At 49.1% G+C, this 23,508-nt stretch overlaps 1 protein-coding gene across 1 annotated transcript in view; it reads left to right on the top strand.

Annotated features, from left to right (window-relative positions):
• The window catches only part of LOC311117249 (ankyrin-3-like), a gene marked incomplete at its 5' end in the record, with an annotated part of 125,425 nt that overhangs the window by 60,201 nt on the left and 41,716 nt on the right, over positions 1 to 23,508 (top strand). Inside the window, 10 exons of the mRNA XM_084192220.1 lie at positions 1,737 to 1,965; positions 6,816 to 6,941; positions 8,760 to 8,885; positions 9,271 to 9,297; positions 11,211 to 11,292; positions 12,480 to 18,643; positions 19,448 to 19,773; positions 19,807 to 21,286; positions 21,381 to 22,280; positions 22,341 to 22,458. Coding sequence (XP_084048346.1) covers positions 1,737 to 1,965; positions 6,816 to 6,941; positions 8,760 to 8,885; positions 9,271 to 9,297; positions 11,211 to 11,292; positions 12,480 to 18,643; positions 19,448 to 19,773; positions 19,807 to 21,286; positions 21,381 to 22,280; positions 22,341 to 22,458 — 9,578 coding nt within the window. The remainder of the gene's footprint in view (positions 1 to 1,736; positions 1,966 to 6,815; positions 6,942 to 8,759; positions 8,886 to 9,270; positions 9,298 to 11,210; positions 11,293 to 12,479; positions 18,644 to 19,447; positions 19,774 to 19,806; positions 21,287 to 21,380; positions 22,281 to 22,340; positions 22,459 to 23,508) is intronic.

Below are 23,508 nucleotides of genomic sequence, written 5' to 3'. Positions count from 1 at the left end.
GGGGGACCAACTCCATATTAATGCCCATGATATTGGAATGAGATGTTGGACAAGCTGGCGTATTTTCACTGTTATTACCTCCCTTACTTTCTGTCTTCCTGTTTTCTTTCCTCCTCTACTCTGTCCTCCTGTATCTGTCCTCTGTCCTGTGTGTGTTTCTAACATGTATCTGTCCTCTGTCCTGTGTGTGTTTCTAACCTGTATCTGTCCTCTGTCCTGTGTGTGTTTCTAACCTGTATCTGTCCTCTGTCCTGTGTGTGTTTCTAACATGTATCTGTCCTCTGTCCTGTGTGTGTTTCTAACCTGTATCTGTCCTCTGTCCTGTGTGTGTTTCTAACCTGTATCTGTCCTCTGTCCTGTGTGTGTTTCTAACCTGTATCTGTCCTCTGTCCTGTGTGTGTTTCTAACCTGTATCTGTCCTCTGTCCTGTGTGTGTTTCTAACCTGTATCTGTCCTCTGTCCTGTGTGTGTTTCTAACCTGTATCTGTCCTCTGTCCTGTGTGTGTTTCTAACCTGTATCTGTCCTCTGTCCTGTGTGTGTTTCTAACCTGTATCTGTCCTCTGTCCTGTGTGTGTTTCTAACCTGTATCTGTCCTCTGTCCTGTGTGTGTTTCTAACCTGTATCTGTCCTCTGTCCTGTGTGTGTTTCTAACCTGTATCTGTCCTCTGTCCTGTGTGTGTTTCTAACCTGTATCTGTCCTCTGTCCTGTGTGTGTTTCTAACCTGTATCTGTCCTCTGTCCTGTGTGTGTTTCTAACCTGTATCTGTCCTCTGTCCTGTGTGTGTTTCTAACCTGTCTCTGTCCTCTGTCCTGTGTGTGTTTCTAACCTGTATCTGTCCTCTGTCCTGTGTGTGTTTCTAACCTGTATCTGTCCTCTGTCCTGTGTGTGTTTCTAACCTGTATCTGTCCTCTGTCCTGTGTGTGTTTCTAACCTGTATCTGTCCTCTGTCCTGTGCTTGTTTCTAACCTGTATCTGTCCTCTGTCCTGTGCTTGTTTCTAACCTGTATCTGTCCTCTGTCCTGTGTGTGTTTCTAACCTGTCTCTGTCCTCTGTCCTGTGTGTGTTTCTAACATGTATCTGTCCTCTGTCCTGTGTGTGTTTCTAACCTGTCTCTGTCCTCTGTCCTGTGTGTGTTTCTAACCTGTATCTGTCCTCTGTCCTGTGTGTGTTTCTAACCTGTCTCTGTCCTCTGTCCTGTGTGTGTTTCTAACCTGTATCTGTCCTCTGTCCTGTGTGTGTTTCTAACCTGTCTCTGTCCTCTGTCCTGTGTGTGTTTCTAACCTGTATCTGTCCTCTGTCCTGTGTGTGTTTCTAACCTGTCTCTGTCCTCTGTCCTGTGTGTGTTTCTAACCTGTCTCTGTCCTCTGTCCTGTGTGTGTTTCTAACCTGTATCTGTCCTCTGTCCTGTGTGTGTTTCTAACCTGTATCTGTCCTCTGTCCTGTGTGTGTTTCTAACCTGTATCTGTCCTCTGTCCTGTGTGTGTTTCTAACCTGTATCTGTCCTCTGTCCTGTGTGTGTTTCTAACCTGTCTCTGTCCTCTGTCCTGTGTGTGTTTCTAACCTGTCTCTGTCCTCTGTCCTGTGTGTGTTTCTAACCTGTCTCTGTCCTCTGTCCTGTGTGTGTTTCTAACCTGTCTCTGTCCTCTGTCCTGTGTGTGTTTCTAACCTGTATCTGTCCTCTGTCCTGTGTGTGTTTCTAACCTGTCTCTGTCCTCTGTCCTGTGTGTGTTTCAGGTTCTGGCTAGCTGACTGCCACCAGATCCCAGAGACAGTAGGCCTGGCCAGCCAGCTGTATAGAGAGATCATCTGTGTTCCTTACATGGCCAAGTTCGTGGTGTTCGCCAAGATGAACGACCCTATGGAGTCCCACCTGCGCTGCTTCTGTATGACAGACGACAAGGTGGACAAAACCCTGGAACAGCAGGAGAATTTTGAGGAGGTGGCCAGGAGCAAAGACATTGAGGTGGGTTTCAGCTCAATGGGTGTAACTTATGTTGACAATTTCGATTCCTTTTGGAAACAAAACACGTTTTATAAGGAGGATGGGATCCACCCAAATAATATGGGTTCCTGGATCCTTTCACAGCATTATAAGGCTGCGTTGAGACAATGACTTATCAATGACCCCAGCTCAGTTAATCCCTACCATTGTGTCGCTGAGTCATCATAATGCTTTAGCAAATGTACATTATACCAGGGGTGTTGGTAGACACAATGTAAGTAACCTAATGTATGTCCCTCTAAATGGCCTGAATGCCTCTGCTGATCCTACAGCTATTGGATGCAGTAATCGTGTCTATGAACCAGATTTATGCTGTCAGCACTGAGCCGGTGTCCCGAGGAGGCAGGCCACTGTGTGCAGCTCACCCTGCACTAACATAAAGAACATGATCTCATCTACTGCTGCTAAGCTTCCCAGTAAAGCAAAGAAAACAAGCAAGCTTCCCAGAAAAGTGCTAAAAATAGCCCACATTAACATATGTAGCTTAAGAAACAAGGTTCATGAAATTAATAATTTGCTAGTAACAGATGACATTCATATTCTGACTATCTCTGAAACTCACTTAGATAATACCTTTGATGATACAGTGGTAGCAATACAAGGTTATAACATTTACAGACAAGACAGTAATGCCAACGGTGGAGGTGTTGCTGTTTATATTCAGAACCACATTCCTGTAAAGATTAGAGAGGATCTCATGTTAAATACTGTTGAAGTAATATGGCTACAGGTTCACCTGCCTCACCTAAAGCCCATTCTGGTGGGAAGCTGATATAGACCACCAAGTGCTAACAGTCAGTATCTAGATAACATGTGTGAAATGCTTGATAATGTATGTGAAATCAACAGAGAGTTATATTTTCTGGGTGATTTAAATATTGACTGGCTTTCATCAGGCTGCCCACTCAAGAGAAAGTTTCAAACTGTAACCAGTGCCTGCAACCTGGTTCAGGTTATCAGTCAACCTACCAGGGTAGTTACAAACAGTACAGGAATTAAATCATCAACATGTATTGATCATATCTTTACTAATGCTGTAGAAATTAGTTTGAAAGCAGTATCCAAATCCATTGGATGTAGTGATCACAATATAGTAGCCATATCCAGGAAAACCAAAGTTCCAAAGGCTGGGCCTAATATAGTGTATAAGAGGTCATACAATACATTTTGTAGTGATTCCTATGTTGTTGATGTAAAGAATATTTGTTGGTCTGTGGTGTGTAATGAGGAGCAAACAGACACTGCACTTGACACATTTATGAAATTGCTTATTCCAGTTACTAATAAGCATGCACCCATTAAGAAAATGACTACAAAAACTGTTAAATCCCGGTGGATTGATGAGGAATTGAAAAATGGTTTGGTTGAGAGGGATGAGGCAAAAGGAAAGGCAAATAAGTCTGGCTGCACAACCGATTGGCAAACGTACTGCAAATTGAGAAATCATGTAACTAAACTGAATAAAAAGAAGAAGAAACTACACTATGAAACTAAGATAAATGACATAAAGAATGATGGTAAAATGCTTTGGAGCACCTTAAATGACATTTTGGGCAAAAAGGCAAACTCAGCTCCATCATTCATTGAATCAGATGGCTCATTCATCACAAAACCCACTGATATTGCCAACTACAAATTATTTTTTAATTGGCAAGATTAGCAAACTTAGGTATGACATGCCAGCAACCAACGCTGACACTACACATCCAAGTATATCTGACCAAATTATGAAAGACAAGAATTGTAATTTTGAATTCCGTAAAGTGAGTGTGGAAGAGGAGAACAAATTAGTCTTGTCTATCAACAATGACAAGCCACCGTGGTCTGACAACTTGGATGGAAAATTACTGAGGATAATAGCGGACGATATTGCCACTCCTATTTGCCATATCTCCAATTTAAGCCTACTAGAAAGTGTGAGCCCTCAGGCCTGGAGGGAAGCACAAGACATTCCGCTACCTAAGAATAGTAAAGCCCCCTTTACTGGCTCAAACAGCCGACCAATCAGCCTGTTACCAACCCTTAGTAAACTATTGGAAAAAATGGGGTTTGACCAGATACAATGCTATTTTACAGTAAACAAATTGACAATAGACTTCCAGCATGCTTACAGAGAAGGACATTCAATAAGCACAGCACTTACACAAATGACTGATGATTGGCTGAGAGAAATGGATGATTAAAAGATTGTGGGGGCTGTTTTGTTAGACTTCAGTGCGGATTTTGACATTATCGATCATAGTCTGTTGATGGAAAAACGTATGTGTTATGGCTTTACACCCCCTGCTATATTGTGGATAAAGAGTTACCTGTCTAACAGAACACAGAGGGTGTTCTGTAATGGAAGCCTCTCAAACATAATCCAGGTAGAATCAGGAATTCCCCAGGGCAGCTGTCTTGGTCCCTTACTTTTTTCCATCTTTACTAACGACATGCCACTGGCTTTGAGTAAAGCCAGAGTGTCTATGTATGTGGATGACTCAACACTATACACGTCAGCTACTACAGCAACTGAAATGACAGCAACACTTAACAAAGAGCTGCAGTTAGTTTCAGAATGGGTGGCAAGGAATAAATTAGTCCTAAATATTTCAAAAACTAAAAGCATTGTATTTGGGACAAATCATTCACTAAACCCTAAACCTCAACTAAATCTTGTAATGAATCATGTGGAAATTGAGAAAGTTAAGGTGACTAAACTGCTTGGAGTAACCCTGGATTGTAAACTGTCATGGCCAAAACATAATGATACAACAGTAGCTAAAATGGGGAGAAGTCTGTCTATAATAAAGCGCTGCTCTGCCTTCTTAACAGCACTATCAACAAGGCAGGTCCTACAGGCCCTAGTTTGTCGCACCTGGACTACTGTTCAGTCATGTGATCAGGTGCCACAAAGAGGGACTTAGGAAAATTGCAATTGGCTCAGAACAGGGCAGCACGGCTGGCCCTTGGATGTACACAGAGAGCTAACATTAATAATATGCATGTCAATCTCTCCTGGCTCAAAGTGGAGGAGAGATTGACTTCATCACTACTTGTATTTGTGAGAGGTGTTGACATCTTGAAAGCACCAAGCTGTCTGTTTAAACTACTGGCACACAGCTCAGACACCCATGCATTCCCCACAAGACATGCCACCAGAGGTCTCTTCACAGTCCCCAAGTCCAGAACAGACTATGGAAGGTGCACAGTACTACATAGAGTCATGACTACATGGAACTCTATTCCACATCAAGTAACTGATGCAAGCAGTAAAATCAGATTAGAAAACCAGATAAAAATAGACCTTATGGAACAGCAGGGACTGTGAAGCAACACAATCATAGGCACAGACACATGCACACACACACACGATAACATACGCACTATACACACACGTACACATGGATTTTGTGTTGTAGATATGTGGTAGTAGAGTAGAGGCCTGAGGGCACACAGTTAGTGTGTTGTGAAATCTGTTATGAATGTATTGTAATATTTTTAAAATTGTATAACTGCCTTAATTCTGCTGGACCCCAGGAAGAGTTGCTGCTGCCTTGGCAGGAACTAATGGGGATCCATAATAAACCCCAGGAAGAGTAGCTGCTGCCTTGACAGGAACTAATGGGGATCCATAATAAACCCCAGGAAGAGTAGCTGCTGCCTTGGCAGGAACTAATGGGGATCCATAATAAACCCCAGGAAGAGTAGCTGCTGCCTTGACAGGAACTAATGGGGATCCATAATAAACCCCAGGAAGAGTAGCTGCTGCCTTGACAGGAACTAATGGGGATCCATAATAAACCCCAGGAAGAGTAGCTGCTGCCTTGGCAGGAACTAATGGGGATCCATAATAAACCCCAGGAAGAGTAGCTGCTGCCTTGACAGGAACTAATGGGGATCCATAATAAACCCCAGGAAGAGTAGCTGCTGCCTTGGCAGGAACTAATGGGGATCCATAATAAACCCCAGGAAGAGTAGCTGCTGCCTTGGCAGGAACTAATGGGGATCCATAATAAACCCCAGGAAGAGTAGCTGCTGCCTTGGCAGGAACTAATGGGGATCCATAATAAACCCCAGGAAGAGTAGCTGCTGCCTTGGCAGGAACTAATGGGGATCCATAATAAACCCCAGGAAGAGTAGCTGCTGCCTTGGCAGGAACTAATGGGGATCCATAATAAACCCCAGGAAGAGTAGCTGCTGCCTTGGCAGGAACTAATGGGGATCCATAATAACCCCCAGGAAGAGTAGCTGCTGCCTTGACAGGAACTAATGGGGATCCATAATAAATCCCAGGAAGAGTAGCTGCTGCCTTGGCAGGAACTAATGGGGATCCATAATAAACCCCAGGAAGAGTAGCTGCTGCCTTGGCAGGAACTAATGGGGATCCATAATAAATCCCAGGAAGAGTAGCTGCTGCCTTGGCAGGAACTAATGGGGATCCATAATAAACTCCAGGAAGAGTAGCTGCTGCCTTGGCAGGAACTAATGGGGATCCATAATAAACCCCAGGAAGAGTAGCTGCTGCCTTGGCAGGAACTAATGGGGATCCATAATAAACCCCAGGAAGAGTAGCTGCTGCCTTGGCAGGAACTAATGGGGATCCATAATAAACCCCAGGAAGAGTAGCTGCTGCCTTGGCAGGAACTAATGGGGATCCATAATAAATATAAATACCTGCTGATTTCACTTCCTATGTACATCTCCTGCTCTCATTCGTCACAATGCTCTGGAATTCATTCCGACACGATACATGATTCTAGAATGACTTGAATACTGTATGGTTAGACCAAGCTGTGTGATCAGGATGTAATTGTTCTGTTGTCTCCTAGGTTCTGGAGGGGAGGCCCATCTATGTGGACTGCTATGGTAACTTAGCTCCTCTGACCAAGGCTGGACAGCTACTGGTGCTCAACTTCTACGCATTCAAAGAGAACCGGCTTCCTTTCTGTGTGAAGGTACATATACTATACTACTGTCTGGATGTCCTCCACCGACTCATGGCCTGGGTAGTGATGGAACCAGGACTGACTCATGGCCTGGGTAGTGATGGAACCAGGACTGACTCATGGCCTGGGTAGTGATGGAACCAGGACTGACTCATGGCCTGGGTAGTGATGGAACCAGGACTGACTCATGGCCTGGGTAGTGATGGAACCAGGACTGACTCATGGCCTGGGTAGTGATGGAACCAGGACTGACTCATGGCCTGGGTAGTGATGGAACCAGGACTGACTCATGGCCTGGGTAGTGATGGAACCAGGACTGACTCATGGCCTGGGTAGTGATGGAACCAGGACTGACTCATGGCCTGGGTAGTGATGGAACCAGGACCGACTCATGGCCTGGGTAGTGATGGAACCAGGACTGACTCATGGCCTGGGTAGTGATGGAACCAGGACTGACTCATGGCCTGGGTAGTGATGGAACCAGGACTGACTCATGGCCTGGGTAGTGATGGAACCAGGACTGACTCATGGCCTGGGTAGTGATGGAACCAGGACTCATGGCCTGGGTAGTGATGGAACCAGGACTGACTCATGGCCTGGGTAGTGATGGAACCAGGACTGACTCATGGCCTGGGTAGTGATGGAACCAGGACTGACTCATGGCCTGGGTAGTGATGGAACCAGGACTGACTCATGGCCTGGGTAGTGATGGAACCAGGACTGACACATGGCCTGGGTAGTGATGGAACCAGGACTGACTCATGGCCTGGGTAGTGTTGGAACCAGGACTGACTCATGGCCTGGGTAGTGATGGAACCAGGACTGACTCATGGCCTGGGTAGTGATGGAACCAGGACTGACTCATGGCCTGGGTAGTGATGGAACCAGGACTGACTCATGGCCTGGGTAGTGATGGAACCAGGACTGACTCATGGCCTGGGTAGTGATGGAACCAGGACTGACTCATGGCCTGGGTAGTGATGGAACCAGGACTGACTCATGGCCTGGGTAGTGATGGAACCAGGACTCATGGCCTGGGTAGTGATGGAACCAGGACTGACTCATGGCCTGGGTAGTGATGGAACCAGGACTGACTCATGGCCTGGGTAGTGATGGAACCAGGACTGACTCATGGCCTGGGTAGTGATGGAACCAGGACTGACTCATGGCCTGGGTAGTGATGGAACCAGGACTGACTCATGGCCTGGGTAGTGATGGAACCAGGACTGACTCATGGCCTGGGTAGTGATGGAACCAGGACTCATGGCCTGGGTAGTGATGGAACCAGGACTGACTCATGGCCTGGGTAGTGATGGAACCAGGACTGATAGGAACAAACAGCTTTAGAACAAGGCCTGGAGGCCACATCCTAGTTCCATCCTGCCTGCCAGCTCATCTGATTGATCTGTCACTGGCTTCCATCCTAGTTCCATCCTGCCTGCCAGCTCATCTGATTGATCTGTCACTGGCTTCCTGAACTCTGGAGGCCACATCCTAGTTCCATCCTGCCTGCCAGCTCATCTGATTGATCTGTCACTGGCTTCCTGAACTCTGCTGCTGCAACATGGCTCTCCTTTCCTGTGGATCCTGTGACCCCTTCCAACAGGTCCATACTGACCCTGTCTATGGCTACTGAACTGGATCACTGGGTTTAATGAGTACTCGCCCTTCATGAGTTCATTTGACCCTCAGGAACTCTTAGGATAGAGGCTTCCTGACATCACAGTAGTAGAGTTGATAGCATGGAATCTATAGCATCAAGAACCATAAACTGTGTGCATTCTTTCATGTAGTGAATATCACCTAAACGCTTTGGTTACTCTCTAGGTCAGAGACAACAGCCAGGAGCCGTGTGGCCGTCTGACGTTCCTGAAGGAGACCACTAAGACCACTAAGGGTCTCCCCCAGACGGCCGTGTGTAACCTGAACATCACCCTACCTGCGCTGAAGAAGGTGAGCGCTCAGCTGTTGTCATGGCTGTGTTCCATATCATCCCATGCTCATTCAGGGGGGATAGAGCAGGATGCTAGAGGCAAAGGGCTTCCTGAGTCTGTCTTTTATCTGTTTTCAGCTTCATAGTGCTTCATAGTGGTTATCTTTGGCTGTTTCCTAGCCAACCAAATCTCCCATCTGATTTGGGACTTTCTGCTTTGGTGCCTTTCTCTTTCCAACTGGCTGACTGGGGTTGTTGCCGTGGTTTCTGTTAGATTCTCAATGCTTTTTTCTGTGTTTTTATTTGCTGGCTTCTCTAACTGTTTCTGTCAATCGCTCCTTTTCACATCCTGTCCATTCCCCTCCTTATTCCACCTGTTTCTGCAATGCATCTTGGGAACCCAAGGAAATGGAGTCATACCCAGAGGAAGAGGTAATATACAGTACCCTGGTGACCTTTACCCCGTCCCTCCATGGCTCTGTCCTTCTCTGGTGACCTTTACCCCGTCCCTCCATGGCTCTGTCCTTCTCTGGTGACCTTTACCCCGTCCCTCCATGGCTCTGTGCTGTTCAATAAGGCTCTGCTCTGTGTGTCCTCTGTCCTCTGTTCTGTCCTCTGCTGCCATATGATCATCTGGCTTTGCTTCTGTTAAGCATCTATACACTGCATGATGGAAACCCTCGGCTCTACCTCTACCCATCCATCCATGTCCCCTGATCTGTCCCCTTTAGGAAAACACTCTTAAGTTCACCATGCAGAGCTGTTGCTGATTTACTTCTTAGATTGTAATATGAACAATTTTCTAGATGACGAATTAGCCAAATTGATTTCCTTTACATATGTTGTTAATAGGCTAGCGTTAAGGATTTACAGTGTTTTGTTAACGTAACAATGTTGAAGTAACTCTGGCCAGTTTAGTTATCACAGTTACTATAAGAGACAAGTTAATAACCCCCCCAGGGATAGTGGGAACCAACCCACCCAGGGATAGTGGGAACCAACCCACCCAGGGATAGCTAAACCCACCCAGGGATAGTGGGAACCAACCCACCCAGGGATAGCGGGAACCAACCCCCCCAGGGATAGCGGGAACCAACCCACCCAGGGATAGCGGGAACCAACCCACCCAGGGATAGCTGGAACCAACCCACCCAGGGATAGCGGGAACCAACCCACCCAGGGATAGCGGGAACCAACCCACCCAGGGATAGCGGGAACCAACCCACCCAGGGATAGCGGGAACCAACCCACCCAGGGATAGCGGGAACCAACCCACCCAGGGATAGCGGGAACCAACCCACCCAGGGATAGCGGGAACCAACCCACCCAGGGATAGCGGGAACCAACCCACCCAGGGATAGCGGGAACCAACCCACCCAGGGATAGCGGGAACCAACCCACCCAGGGATAGCTGGAACCAACCCACCCAGGGATAGAGGGAACCAACCCACCCAGGGATAGCGGGAACCAACCCACCCAGGGATAGCGGGAACCAACCCACCCAGGGATAGCGGGAACCAACCCACCCAGGGATAGCGGGAACCAACCCACCCAGGGATAGCGGGAACCAACCCCCCCAGGGATAGCGGGAACCAACCCACCCAGGGATAGCGGGAACCAACCCACCCAGGGATAGCTGGAACCAACCCACCCAGGGATAGAGGGAACCAACCCACCCAGGGATAGCTGGAACCAACCCACCCAGGGATAGCGGGAACCAACCCACCCAGGGATAGCGGGAACCAACCCACCCAGGGATAGCGGGAACCAACCCACCCAGGGATAGCGGGAACCAACCCACCCAGGGATAGCGGGAACCAACCCACCCAGGGATAGCGGGAACCAACCCACCCAGGGATAGCGGGAACCAACCCACCCAGGGATAGCGGGAACCAACCCACCCAGGGATAGCGGGAACCAACCCACCCAGGGATAGCGGGAACCAACCCACCCAGGGATAGCGGGAACCAACCCCCCCAGGGATAGCGGGAACCAACCCACCCAGGGATAGCGGGAACCAACCCACCCAGGGATAGCGGGAACCAACCCACCCAGGGATAGCGGGAACCAACCCACCCAGGGATAGCGGGAACCAACCCACCCAGGGATAGCGGGAACCAACCCACCCAGGGATAGCGGGAACCATTTACTTGCGTTTAGAAACCATACATTTCAGATCCTATTGATCTGAGGAGTTCAGTAGTTAGGTGATGTCAGGTCATCAGTAGTTAGGTGATGTCAGGTCATCAGTAGTTAGGTGATGTCAGGTCATCAGTAGTTAGGTGATGTCAGGTCATCCATCCTCTAACAGAGAGAACTGATAGGACTGTGTGTTGTTGTTGCAGACAGAAAAGCCAGAACGACGTCATACCTTTACATCTCTAGCCTTGCGTAAGCGTTACAGCTATCTCGCCGAGCCCGCCATGAGTGAGTGTGACATTTTCACTAACTTCTATAACAATAATAATAATAATATGCTTGGAGTTGATTTGCATTAACATGTAACATATTGAGTGAACAACACAGATTATAGCTATTACATATTTATATGTGATATATGCATATTCTCACCTACATAACTTGTATTGTAAGTCCACATGCTTGTTTTTGACATGGTTTACTTTGCATGGTTTTGTTTCATGAGTATTTTAAGTTACTGTGCTGTGCTTGCCCACAATGTGATATATATATATATATTTATTTTTTAAAGATATTATTTTTTCACCGGCAATAAAATAACTCAAATCGCGACATACAGATTTAGCTTTGATTGACTAACATAATGATTAGCTTGTTTATTGTAGAAACCTTGCTCTTTTTGGCTTTGTGATTGTGTAGCGTCTTCGTTCTGTTGCATGGAAGGTCATTGCTGACTTTTCTCTCAGCTGCTACAGTTTCCACCGTAGTCGCTTGTCGCTAAGGCTACTCAGTCTTGCATGACATGCACAGATATCATGGAGCTAAAACCTAGAGCTGTGTTTCGCCATATATCTTGCTGTGAAACAGACAGATGGAGGCTTTTGTATAGTGTTGACCTCTGTTTTGTCAGAACACCCTAATTAGGGAATGGAAACGTGGAATTTCAGACCAAACAGATAAAAGGCACTGATGCAGATTGATCTGCTAGCCGGGGGCAGAGGAATATAGCACATCCAAAGTCTAAAGAGAGAAGTTTGATGTTATTCTGGGTTCTGTGCATTTGTCTTGTTGCCGTGTATATGTTTAGTTTGTCTTGTTGCCGTGTATATGTTTAGTTTGTCTTGTTGCCGTGTATATGTTTAGTTTGTCTTGTTGCCGTGTATATGTTTAGTTTGTCTTGTTGCCGTGTATATGTTTAGTTTGTCTTGGTCTTAGTGGTTGTGTTGCTGTATGTGTTTCATTGGGCTTCTTTACCATCTTACTGTGTAACGTTGTCGGAACCATGGATCATAGTGGATCATATTTCCTTTACGGCTGCATTTTTACCATCATTCCCCATTTCAACTCTTCATCAAAGCATTGTTCTTCCTCCCTTGATAATAGAAGCGTCACTGACACATTCTTTTCCTCTGGTCTCTCTGTTTTTCAACCATTTTCTGTTGATTTTCTGTTGGATTTCATTTTGCTTATTTAAGAAACAGTTGAGCGAAGCACAGCAAGAACACTGCCTGCTGGTTACGCTCACAAACCTGTCTTTTCAACAAGATCTTACCAGGCATGGTCGGCTGCGCCTCTTCCCCACACTGTCCAAGCAAGGTGTGGACTGGGCGCCCTCTCCAGCTCACCGTCCAACACACCATCTGCATCGCCACTAAAGTCTGTCTGGTTGCTCTCCTCTGCCTCTCCAATCAAATCCACCCTCGGAGCCTCACCATCACATTCAGTCAAGTCCTCTGGCGACGTAGCTTCTTCGCCTGTCAGATCCTATAGAACTATGGCCTCCCCTGTTAAGACTGTTGTACAGCAGGCCCAGTACCCTGTCCAGGTCTCTGCCAGTCTGGTGTCCTCTTCCTCTAAACCTGGAGCAGATCCTGTCTTCATTAAAGGACTATCCACCCCGTTTTCTTCCAGGACCACCCCAGCCTCTAGCACAGGGTCTGTTCCAGATAGATCAACCATGACTCAACCTAAATCTCCCAAGTCCACAGCCAACATGTACAACTCTAGATTACCCTTAAAATCAGTCCTGTCCTCATCATCCTCCTCCCCTGTCAGAACCATCGCTGGTCTGTCCTCATCCTCCTCCCCTGTCAGAACCATCGCTGGCCTGTCCTCATCCTCCTCCCCTGTCAGAACCATCGCTGGTCTGTCCTCATCCACCTCCCCTGTCAGAACCATCGCTGGCCTGTCCTCATCCTCCTCCCCTGTCAGAACCATCGCTGGCCTGTCCTCATCCTCCTCCCCTGTCAGAACCATCGCTGGCCTGTCCTCATCCTCCTCCCCTGTCAGAACCATCGCTGGCCTGTCCTCATCCTCCTCCCCTGTCAGAACCATCGCTGGCCTGTCCACTACTTCAGCTACGTCTAAGGTGAAGCCCCTCCCCTCTCTGTCCTCACCAGCCCACTCCTCAGAAGCCTCTGCTATGGTGAATGGATTAGTTTCTCCCATGAAGTACGCCTCTTCTTCTCAGTCCTCCTCCCCCTCTCCCTCCTCCCCCTGCTCCTGTCTGCTCTCTGATAGGTCTATCAGTCTGCAGGAGAGGATACAGCCCGCCCCTCCCACTGCCACGTCCAATGTTAGAGCAGCTATAAATGACGCTGAAAGGACTTTTAACTCTTCAGGGTACGGAACACTCAAATCAGTGTCCTCCTCACGTAGATCGGACAACTCAACTTCTGTCTACGGCTCTATGAGGTCTCAAACCTCTTCCACCACCTCAGCAACATACAATACAATGACTGTACCAGTGTACTCTTTTCTCGATGTTGTGACCGAGTCCCAAGTGAAAAAAGGGCCGGGGTCGCTGAAGATGTCGCCTGCAGACTCTCGCAGGTCAAAGACGGCAGTGAAGTCCCCTCCTTACATCACCCCCCCAGGGCTCACTCTAACCCCGCCCTCCTCCCTGTCCTCCAATCAGGACATCCTGAAAGACGTGGCCGATATGAAGGAGGACCTGATCAGGATGACGGCCATCTTACAGACTGACCCCAGAACGGCCAGGAACGTTCCGTCTCAGACCCCTAAAGAGCCTAAGGTGGAGGATGAGGAGCCCTTCACGATAGTAGAGAAAGTGAAGGAGGATCTAGTTAAAGTCAGTGAGATACTGACCAAGGATGTGGTGAGTGATAGTCAAGCCTGTAGAGGGAAGCCCTCTGAGGAGGAGTGGGAGGAATTCTCTAAAGATGAGTTAGAGGAAGCCCAGCAAAGTGCTGAGGAATTCTTTCACCCCCCATTTGACGCTAACACCCTCTCCTTTAGGCCCCAGTCTATGCCCAGTAAAGAGTTTAATCTAGCCCAGGTTGTTGACTACCTGGCCAATGACATAGGCGCTAGTTCTCTTTCTAAGATGGCCGAGATGAAGAGCCGATATGAGGAGGCGAAAAGGGAAGGGGAGGACAAACAGAAACTCAAGAAACTCAAGATGCCGCCGCCCCCAGGCATGCGCACCTCTGCCTCGGAGAAAGACTTATGTAAACTAGCAGAGACGTATAATGGACCTGACGCCATATTGGAGTCACCAGAGGACTTCTCTCATGAGCAGGATAAGAGTCCTCTGTCAGACAGCGGCTTTGAGACCAGGAGTGAAAAGACTCCTTCAGCCCCCCAAAGTGCAGAGAGCACAGGGCCCAAACCCCCCTTCACTGACCCCATCCCCCCCTGCATCACCGAGACTAGGACCGAGGTGGTCCATATCAGGAGCTACGAGCGCCCAGACGGACCCGGTGAGGCGCTGATGGAGGAGGCAGCCTCAGCATCGCCGGCTTGCATTGAACCAGAGGTCTCCGCCGCCTTCATCAAAGACAAAGTCAAATCATTCCAGATTAAAGTGTCTGACGACTCTGACTCTGTCGTTAGCAAGAGCATGAGGCTCAAAGAGGAGACCCACATCACCACCACGACGCGCATGGTTTACCACAAGCCGCAGCTGAAGGACGGCTCTGAGAGGATCGAAGAGACCATGTCAGTCAGAGACATCATGAAAGCATTCCAGTCCGGAAGGGACCCCTCCAAGGAACTAGCTGGACTGTTTGAGCACAAGGCTGGCCAGGACTCTGTCAAAGGGGATGAACTCACCCCTAGGTTCCTTGATAACGACACTAAAGCCAATAGAATAATGGAGGTTCACATAGAAAAAGAAGGAAACACATTCCAACCAACTGAGGTGATTATCAGGGAGACCAAGAATCATCCAGACTCTTATTTCTATAAAGGAGACAGTAGAATCCAAGAACTGCCTAATTACAACGAGGCGCAGCAGGAAGGGGAGGAGCTTACTGCTGATGACAGCCGGCCCAGCTCCGCTCAGCTCATGGCCGATGACTCCTATCACGATGACGAGCTCTCTGAACTCAGGGGAGAGTCTTACAGGTTCGCTGAGAAGATGCTCCATTCTGAGAAACTAGACATAGCCCACTCTGATACAGAGGACTCTATGGCCGACCAAACACACCGTATGACCTCAGAGTCGCATGGGGCAGAGAGCGATTACGGTGAGAAAGGGGCTGTGCCCAGGAAAGAGTTCACTTTCAAGTCATCAAAGGATACATCCTTTAAGTCAGGTAAATGTTCACATAAGGATGACCAGTTTGACAAAGTGACAGTGTTGCATTACACCGCAGAGCCAGGCAGTCCAAAACATGCCGTTTGGATGCGCTTCACCGAGGACAAGCTGGACAGGAACAGAGAGAAGCTCATCTACGAGGACCGCGTGGATCAAACTGTCAAGGAAGCGGAGGAGAAACTAAGCGAGGTCTCTCAGTTTTTCCGTGACAAAACTGAGAAACTGAACGACGAGCTGCAATCCCCGGAGAAAAAGCCTCCAAAGAGAGACCCCAGGGAGACCAGGTCTGGGCCCAGCTCCACCTGTGGTAGCCCAGAGAAAACCCAGCAGAAAGCCAAGGCAGAGGGGGAGGAGTGGGGCAAGGGAAGGGGGAACATACTGTTCAGTAGTACGACTGAGAGGAAGAGCTCTAGTCTACCCAACAGTCCAGAGAGAGCTGTTCTCTCCCGCTTCAGTGAGGAGACATCCAAACAGCAGACAAAGGTGGAGGAATGGTCTGAGCCAAGCCATGTTAAAGCCTCCACCTCTAAAGTGAGCTCTGTTAGGATGAAGTTTGAATCAGAGGCTCAGAACCAAGATAAGAGGAGTTCTCAGCTAGTACAGTCCACACCCCCAGTCAGCAGGCTGCAGGAGAGCAAACTGCCGGTGGATCAACTGTTCACTGGAGGAAAGACAACTAAAGGGTCTGAGGCCACAGAGGAAGGAAGTCCTTCTAAAAAGAGTCCAGAGAAACCCAAAGGACCTGCCTCAAATAGCAGTAAGTCAGTTGTCTCATCAGCTGCCCCAAAACAATCAGGAGACAAACGGACTAATAAGAACCTACTATACACCACAGCCCAAAAACACCTAACAGGGCAGACTGATAAAGAACCAGAGGAAACAACCCCAAGGCAGACTGATAAAGACCCAGAGGAAACAACCCCAAGGAGCCAGGAGAGGATTGGGACCCCAACGAGCCAGGAGAGGATTGGGATCAGTAAGGGTGGAAAGGGACCAGCATCACATGACACACCCAAGGAGAGAAGTGGTGAAGGTGAAAAAGCAGACGTTTCCGGAAGGGATTCTCCTTCCAGACAGGTCGCATCAAGTCCCACAACCAATAGGGTTGCTCATTCTGAACCTGTGTCTAAAGACTATGGGGATGCACCAAACAAGAATGTTAGAAAAAGGCCAGAGTCCCAGATCCCAGTCAGGTCTGTGTCTAGTCACTCAGACAGCGATCAGTCAAAGAAAGCAAAACAAGACACAGTAATTAAGCCATCTGAAAAGACATCCCAAATCCCCATACTAACTATGAACAGAATGCAGGTCAGCCCAGTAACAAGCCCTATAAAGACAGAAGAACTAACAGACACGTCTCTAGAAATATTAGATAACGCACCAAAAGATTCTAACTTGAACAATGTGCGTGACACTTGCACAAGAGAAAAACAAGAGAGATTAGCATCAGAGACAACCACCACCAGAGAAAACTTCAAAAGCATCAAAACATTACCTGTGTATGTGAGTGTCCAGGTGGGTAGGCAGGGAGAAAGAGAGGGCAGAGGAGGGGTACTGTACAAACAGAAACAGCCCTCATCGCCTCAGGCCAGTCCTGATGATGACACGCTAGAGCAGGTCTCTTTCATAGACAGCTCAGGGAAGAGTCCCCTCACCCCAGAGACCCCCAGCTCAGAGGAGGTCAGCTATGACCTCACCTCCAGAACACCAGACTCCATCCTGGGCTTCATGCCCTTCCAGCCCAGCCCTATTCCAGAGGTCTCTGAGGACTCCTCAGAGGACGAGCAGGGCCAGGACCTTTCCTTCAAGGACTTCCCACCAGAGAGACCTAATGTCACAGCAGCTGACCTTAAGAATGGAAACCACCAGGCTGGACAGACGCCTAAAGACAAAGGAGTAGCGTACATCCAGTTCCCCCCTCCGCCTCCCCTGGACTCTGAGCAGTCCAGCCCTGAGAAGAAGAAGAAGGAGGGATCATGTGGTTCCTTGGAGACGGAGATGATGGAGGTCAATCTCCAGGAAGAGCATGATAAACACTTCCTTACGGAGCCCATCATCAGAGTCCAGCCCCCCTCCCCGGTCCCCCCCGGGGCTGACGACAGTGACTCTAGTGATGATGAGTCCGTCTTCCAGCCCCTCTCCTTTAAGAAATACACCTTTAAGATCTCAGAGGGGCAGGAGCAGGAGGACAAGAGTGGGTCCAAATCCCCAAAACAGGATAAAAACAGAAACAACAAAGAGCCAGGAACTAACAGAACTAATGGAAGTAATGGAATTTACGAAGCTGGTAAAACAGTGGAGTACGACTCTGAACAGAATGGAAACGACCAGTCCATAACAGACTGTTCTATCGCCTCGACGCCAGAGTTCTCTCATGACACTGACGCTACTGAGATTGACTCCCTGGACGGGTATGACATGCAGGATGAGGATGATGGTCTGTGTGAGATGGACACTAAACCCTTCAGCCTGCCGGACAGCAGGAAGGACGTGTGGGCCTCAGACAGCATGCTCCGGTCCTGCGACCGCTCCTTCAGTCAGACCAAACTAGAGGTCATTGAAGAGGAAAAAACACCGGAGGAGGAATGCAGAAAGGCTCAAGCTAAAAGTGATCCAGTTGACATTAAAACGGATGGGGCCAGCTCTCAGGACCAGAAGGACAAAGATGGGTTTTCTGATACGTACTTTAGTTACAAGCTAGAGGAGGCGTTTGACTCTCCATTTAAAACTGTTGCTACTAAAGGTCTGGACTTTGACCCCTGGTCCAGTAAAGGAGGTGACGATGAAGTGGTTGACGCCAGGATAAAAGACGACGAGCCGAAGCCGTTTGGGCTGGCAGCAGACGACAGGTCACAGGCCACGACCCCAGACACGACCCCTGCCAGAACCCCGACCGATGATAGCACCACGCCGACTAGCGAGCCTAACCCATTTCCCTTCCATGAAGGGAAGATGTTTGAGATGACTCGCAGTGGTGCGATTGACATGAGCAAGCGGGATATTGTTGAAGAGAGACTGCAGTTTTTTCAGATTGGTGAGCATAACTCTGAAGGGACGTCAGGGGGCGTAAGGGACTGGGTCAGAAGGTCAGGTGTAATCATGTCACAGACTAGGGTAAAGGCCCCTAATGAGGCCCCTGTTTTGACAAGCCCCTGACTAGGTAGAGGCCCCTAATGAGGCCCCTCCAGAATATCAAGCCCCTGACTGGGTAGAGACCCCTAATGAGGCCCCTGTTAGACAAGCCCCTGACTAGGTAGAGGCCTCTAATGAGGCCCCTCCAGAATATCAAGCCCCTTACTGGGTAGAGACCTCTAATGAGGCCCCTCCAGAATATCAAGCCCCTTACTGGGTAGAGGCCCCTAATGAGGCCTGTGTTAGACCCTGACTGGGTAGAGGCCCCTAATGAGGCCTGTGTTATACCCTGACTGGGTAGAGGCCCCTAATGAGGCCCCTCCAGAATATCAAGCCCCTGACTATGTCTTTCAGACCACTACCTCTGGCAGTACCATTCAGAGCACCACACCAGCCCCTGGCATTCAGAGCACCACTGTCTGCTTTGACAGGTCCAATGGTGTCAAGTCAAAAGACTCTGCCTCCAATGTTGACTCTAAATTCTCCACCTTTAAAATTGACTTCAAGACACCTTCAGAAGGATTCAGACGAGTCTAGAGTCTAGAGCCTCAGCCAGTACCCACCAGACAGAGGCAGACTGGAGTAGAGAGAGACAGGCGGACCAGAGCCCAGACTATGGTTAATCTCCGCAGCAGTCCCATCTAACAGGGAACAGCAATAACAACAATAACATGCCAGAGGTATCCCCTAACCTCCATGCTAACTTCGTGCAGCCTGCTAGTATAGTATTCAGTCTGCTGTTCTCCTCAGAGCCCACACTACAGGGTGGAGGCTGCCTTCAGCAGACTAGAGGAGAACAGGGTGGAGGCTGCCTTCAGCAGACTGGAGGAGAACAGGGTGGAGGCAGCCTTCAGCAGGATAGGGGAGAACAGGGTGGAGGCAGCCTTCAGCAGGCTGGAGGAGAACAGGGTGGAGGCAGCCTTCAGCAGGCTGGAGGAGAACAGGGTGGAGGCAGCCTTCAGCAGGCTGGAGGAGAACAGGGTGGAGGCTGCCTTCAGCAGACTGGAGGAGAACAGGGTGGAGGCTGCCTTCAGCAGGATAGGGGAGAACAGGGTGGAGGCAGCCTTCAGCAGGCTGTAGGAGAACAGGGTGGAGGCAGCCTTCAGCAGGCTGGAGGAGAACAGGGTGGAGGCAGCCGTCAGCAGAGTGGAGGAGAACAGGGTGGAGGCTGCCTTCAGCAGACTGGAGGAGAAGAGGGTGGAGGCTGCCTTCAGCAGACTGGAGGAGAACAGGGTGGAGGCTGCCTTCAGCAGGCTGGAGGAGAACAGGGTGGAGGCAGCCGTCAGCAGAGTGGAGGAGAACAGGGTGGAGGCAGCCTTCAGCAGGCTGGAGGAGAACAGGGTGGAGGCTGCCTTCAGCAGGATAGGGGAGAACAGGGTGGAGGCTGCCTTCAGCAGGCTGGAGGAGAACAGGGTGGAGGCAGCCTTCAGCAGACTGGAGGAGAACAGGGTGGAGGCAGCCTTCAGCAGGCTGGAGGAGAACAGGGTGGAGGCAGCCTTCAGCAGGCTGGAGGAGAACAGGGTGGAGGCTGTCTTCAGCAGACTGGAGGAGAACAGGGTGGAGGCTGCCTTCAGCAGGCTGGAGGAGAACAGGGTGGAGGCAGCCTTCAGCAGACTAGAGGAGAACAGGGTGGAGGAGAACAGGGTGGAGGAGAACAGGGTGGAGGCAGCCTTCAGCAGGCTGGAGGAGAACAGGGTGGAGGCTGCCTTCAGCAGGCTGGAGGAGAACAGGGTGGAGGCAGCCTTCAGCAGGCTGGAGGAGAACAGGGTGGAGGCAGCCTTCAGCAGACTGGAGGAGAACAGGGTGGAGGCAGCCTTCAGCAGGCTGGAGGAGAACAGGGTGGAGGCAGCCTTCAGCAGGCTGGAGGAGAACAGGGTGGAGGCAGCCTTCAGCAGGCTGGAGGAGAACAGGGTGGAGGCTGCCTTCAGCAGGATAGGGGAGAACAGGGTGGAGGCTGCCTTCAGCAGGCTGGAGGAGAACAGGGTGGAGGCAGCCTTCAGCAGGCTGGAGGAGAACAGGGTGGAGGCAGCCTTCAGCAGGCTGGAGGAGAACAGGGTGGAGGCAGCCTTCAGCAGGCTGGAGGAGAACAGGGTGGAGGCAGCCTTCAGCAGGCTGGAGGAGAACAGGGTGGAGGCAGCCTTCAGCAGGCTGGAGGAGAACAGGGTGGAGGCAGCCTTCAGCAGGCTGGAGGAGAACAGGGTGGAGGCTGTCTTCAGCAGACTGGAGGAGAACAGGGTGGAGGCTGCCTTCAGCAGGCTGGAGGAGAACAGGGTGGAGGCAGCCTTCAGCAGACTAGAGGAGAACAGGGTGGAGGAGAACAGGGTGGAGGAGAACAGGGTGGAGGCAGCCTTCAGCAGGCTGGAGGAGAACAGGGTGGAGGCTGCCTTCAGCAGGCTGGAGGAGAACAGGGTGGAGGCAGCCTTCAGCAGGCTAGGGGAGAACAGGGTGGAGGCTGCCTTCAGCAGGCTAGGGGAGAACAGGGTGGAGGCAGCCTTCAGCAGGCTAGAGGAGAACAGGGTGGAGGCTGCCTTCAGCAGGCTGGAGGAGAACAGGGTGGAGGCTGCCTTCAGCAGACTGGAGGAAAACAGGGTGGAGGCAGCCTTCAGCAGGCTGGAGGAGAACAGTCCAGGTCCATCACAACATCCAGGTCCAACACTACATCCAGGTCCAATACTACATCCAGGTCCAACACTACATCCAGGTCCAATACTACATCCAGGTCCAATACTACATCCAGATCCAACACTACATCCAGATCCAACACTACATCCAGGTCCAATACTACATCCAGGTCCAACACTACATCCAGGTCCAATACTACATCCAGGTCCAACACTACATCCAGGTCCAATACTACATCCAGGTCCAATACTACATCCAGGTCCAACACTACATCCAGGTCCAACACTACATCCAGATCCAACACTACATCCAGATCCAACACTACATCCAGGTCCAACACTACATCCAGGTCCAACACTACATCCAGGTCCAACACTACATCCAGATTCAACACTACATCCAGGTCCAACACTACATCCAGGTCCAATACTACATCCAGGTCCAACACTACATCCAGGTCCAATACTACATCCAGGTCCAACACTACATCCAGGTCCAACACTACATCCAGGTCCAACACTACATCCAGGTCCAATACTACATCCAGGTCCAATACTACATCCAGGTCCAACACTACATCCAGGTCCATCACTACATCCAGGTCCAACACTACATCCAGGTCCAACACTACATCCAGGTACAACACTACATCCAGGTCCAATACTACATTCAGGTCCAATACTACATCCAGGTCCAACACTACATCCAGGTCCAACACTACATCCAGGTCCAACACTACATCCAGGTCCAACACTACATCCAGGTCCAATACTACATCCAGGTCCAATACTACATTCAGGTCCAATACTACATCCAGGTCCAACACTACATCCAGGTCCAACACTACATCCAGGTCCAACACTACATCCAGGTCCAACACTACATCCAGGTCCAATACTACATCCAGGTCCAACACTACATCCAGGTCCAATACTACATCCAGGTCCAATACTACATCCAGGTCCAACACTACATCTAGGTCTGCTAGAGACGTGAGAGCAGAGGTTGAGCAGGCCGGCAGAGAGAAGAGGAGGAGATGGAGGAAGTGAGGAGCAGCAGTAGGCCGGCAGCAGGACAGGAGAAGGAATGCAGTCAGGTTGCAGGGTCCAACATGGCCCCCGTCATGGAGACCAAGCCTAGTGTGTAAAAAATGTACACTTGTTGATCTTTAGTGCATGAGCCGTTGTGATTGGCTGTGATGTGACTTAATTGTAGCTGTTATTCTGCCATTGTCGTCTCTGTGTCCTGTCCAATCAGACTTAGGCGATGTATTAACTGTCCAATCAGACTTAGGAGATGTATTAACTGTCCAATCAGACTTTCTTAACCAGACTTAGGGACATTCTTAACTGTCCAAACATCCTTAGGGACATTCTTAACTGTCCAAACATACTTAGGAACTTTCTTAACTGTCCAAACATACTTAGGGACATTCTTAACTGTCCAAACATACTTAGGGACATTCTTAACTGTCCAAACATACTTAGGGACATTCTTAACTGTCCAAACATACTTAGGGACATTCTTAACTGTCCAAACATACTTAGGCACTTTCTTAACTGTCCAAACATACTTAGGGACATTCTTAACTGTCCAAACATACTTAGGAACTTTCTTAACTGTCCAAACATACTTAGGGACATTCTTAACTGTCCAAACATACTTAGGCACTTTCTTAACTGTCCAAACATACTTAGGGACATTCTTAACTGTCCAAACATACTTAGGAACTTTATTAACTGTCCAAACATACTTAGGCACTTTCTTAACTGTCCAAACATACTTAGGGACATTCTTAACTGTCCAAACATACTTAGGAACTTTCTTAACTGTCCAAACATACTTAGGGACATTCTTAAATGTCCAAACATACTTAGTGACATTCTTAACTGTCCAAACATACTTAGGGACATTCTTAACTGTCCAAACATACTTAGGGACATTCTTAACTGTCCAAACATACTTAGGGACATTCTTAACTGTCCAAACATACTTAGGAACTTTATTAACTGTCCAAACATACTTAGGCACTTTCTTAACTGTCCAAACATACTTAGGGACATTCTTAACTGTCCAAACATACTTAGGAACTTTCTTAACTGTCCAAACATACTTAGGGACATTCTTAACTGTCCAAACATACTTAGGAACTTTCTTAACTGTCCAAACATATTTAGGAACTTTCTTAA

This window comes from Coregonus lavaretus, assembly GCF_964263955.1.
Source record: "Coregonus lavaretus genome assembly, contig: HAP1_SCAFFOLD_657, whole genome shotgun sequence".
In the NCBI taxonomy this organism is placed as follows: Eukaryota; Metazoa; Chordata; class Actinopteri; order Salmoniformes; family Salmonidae; genus Coregonus; species Coregonus lavaretus.
This window is presented reverse-complemented; position numbering and strand designations above follow the sequence as displayed.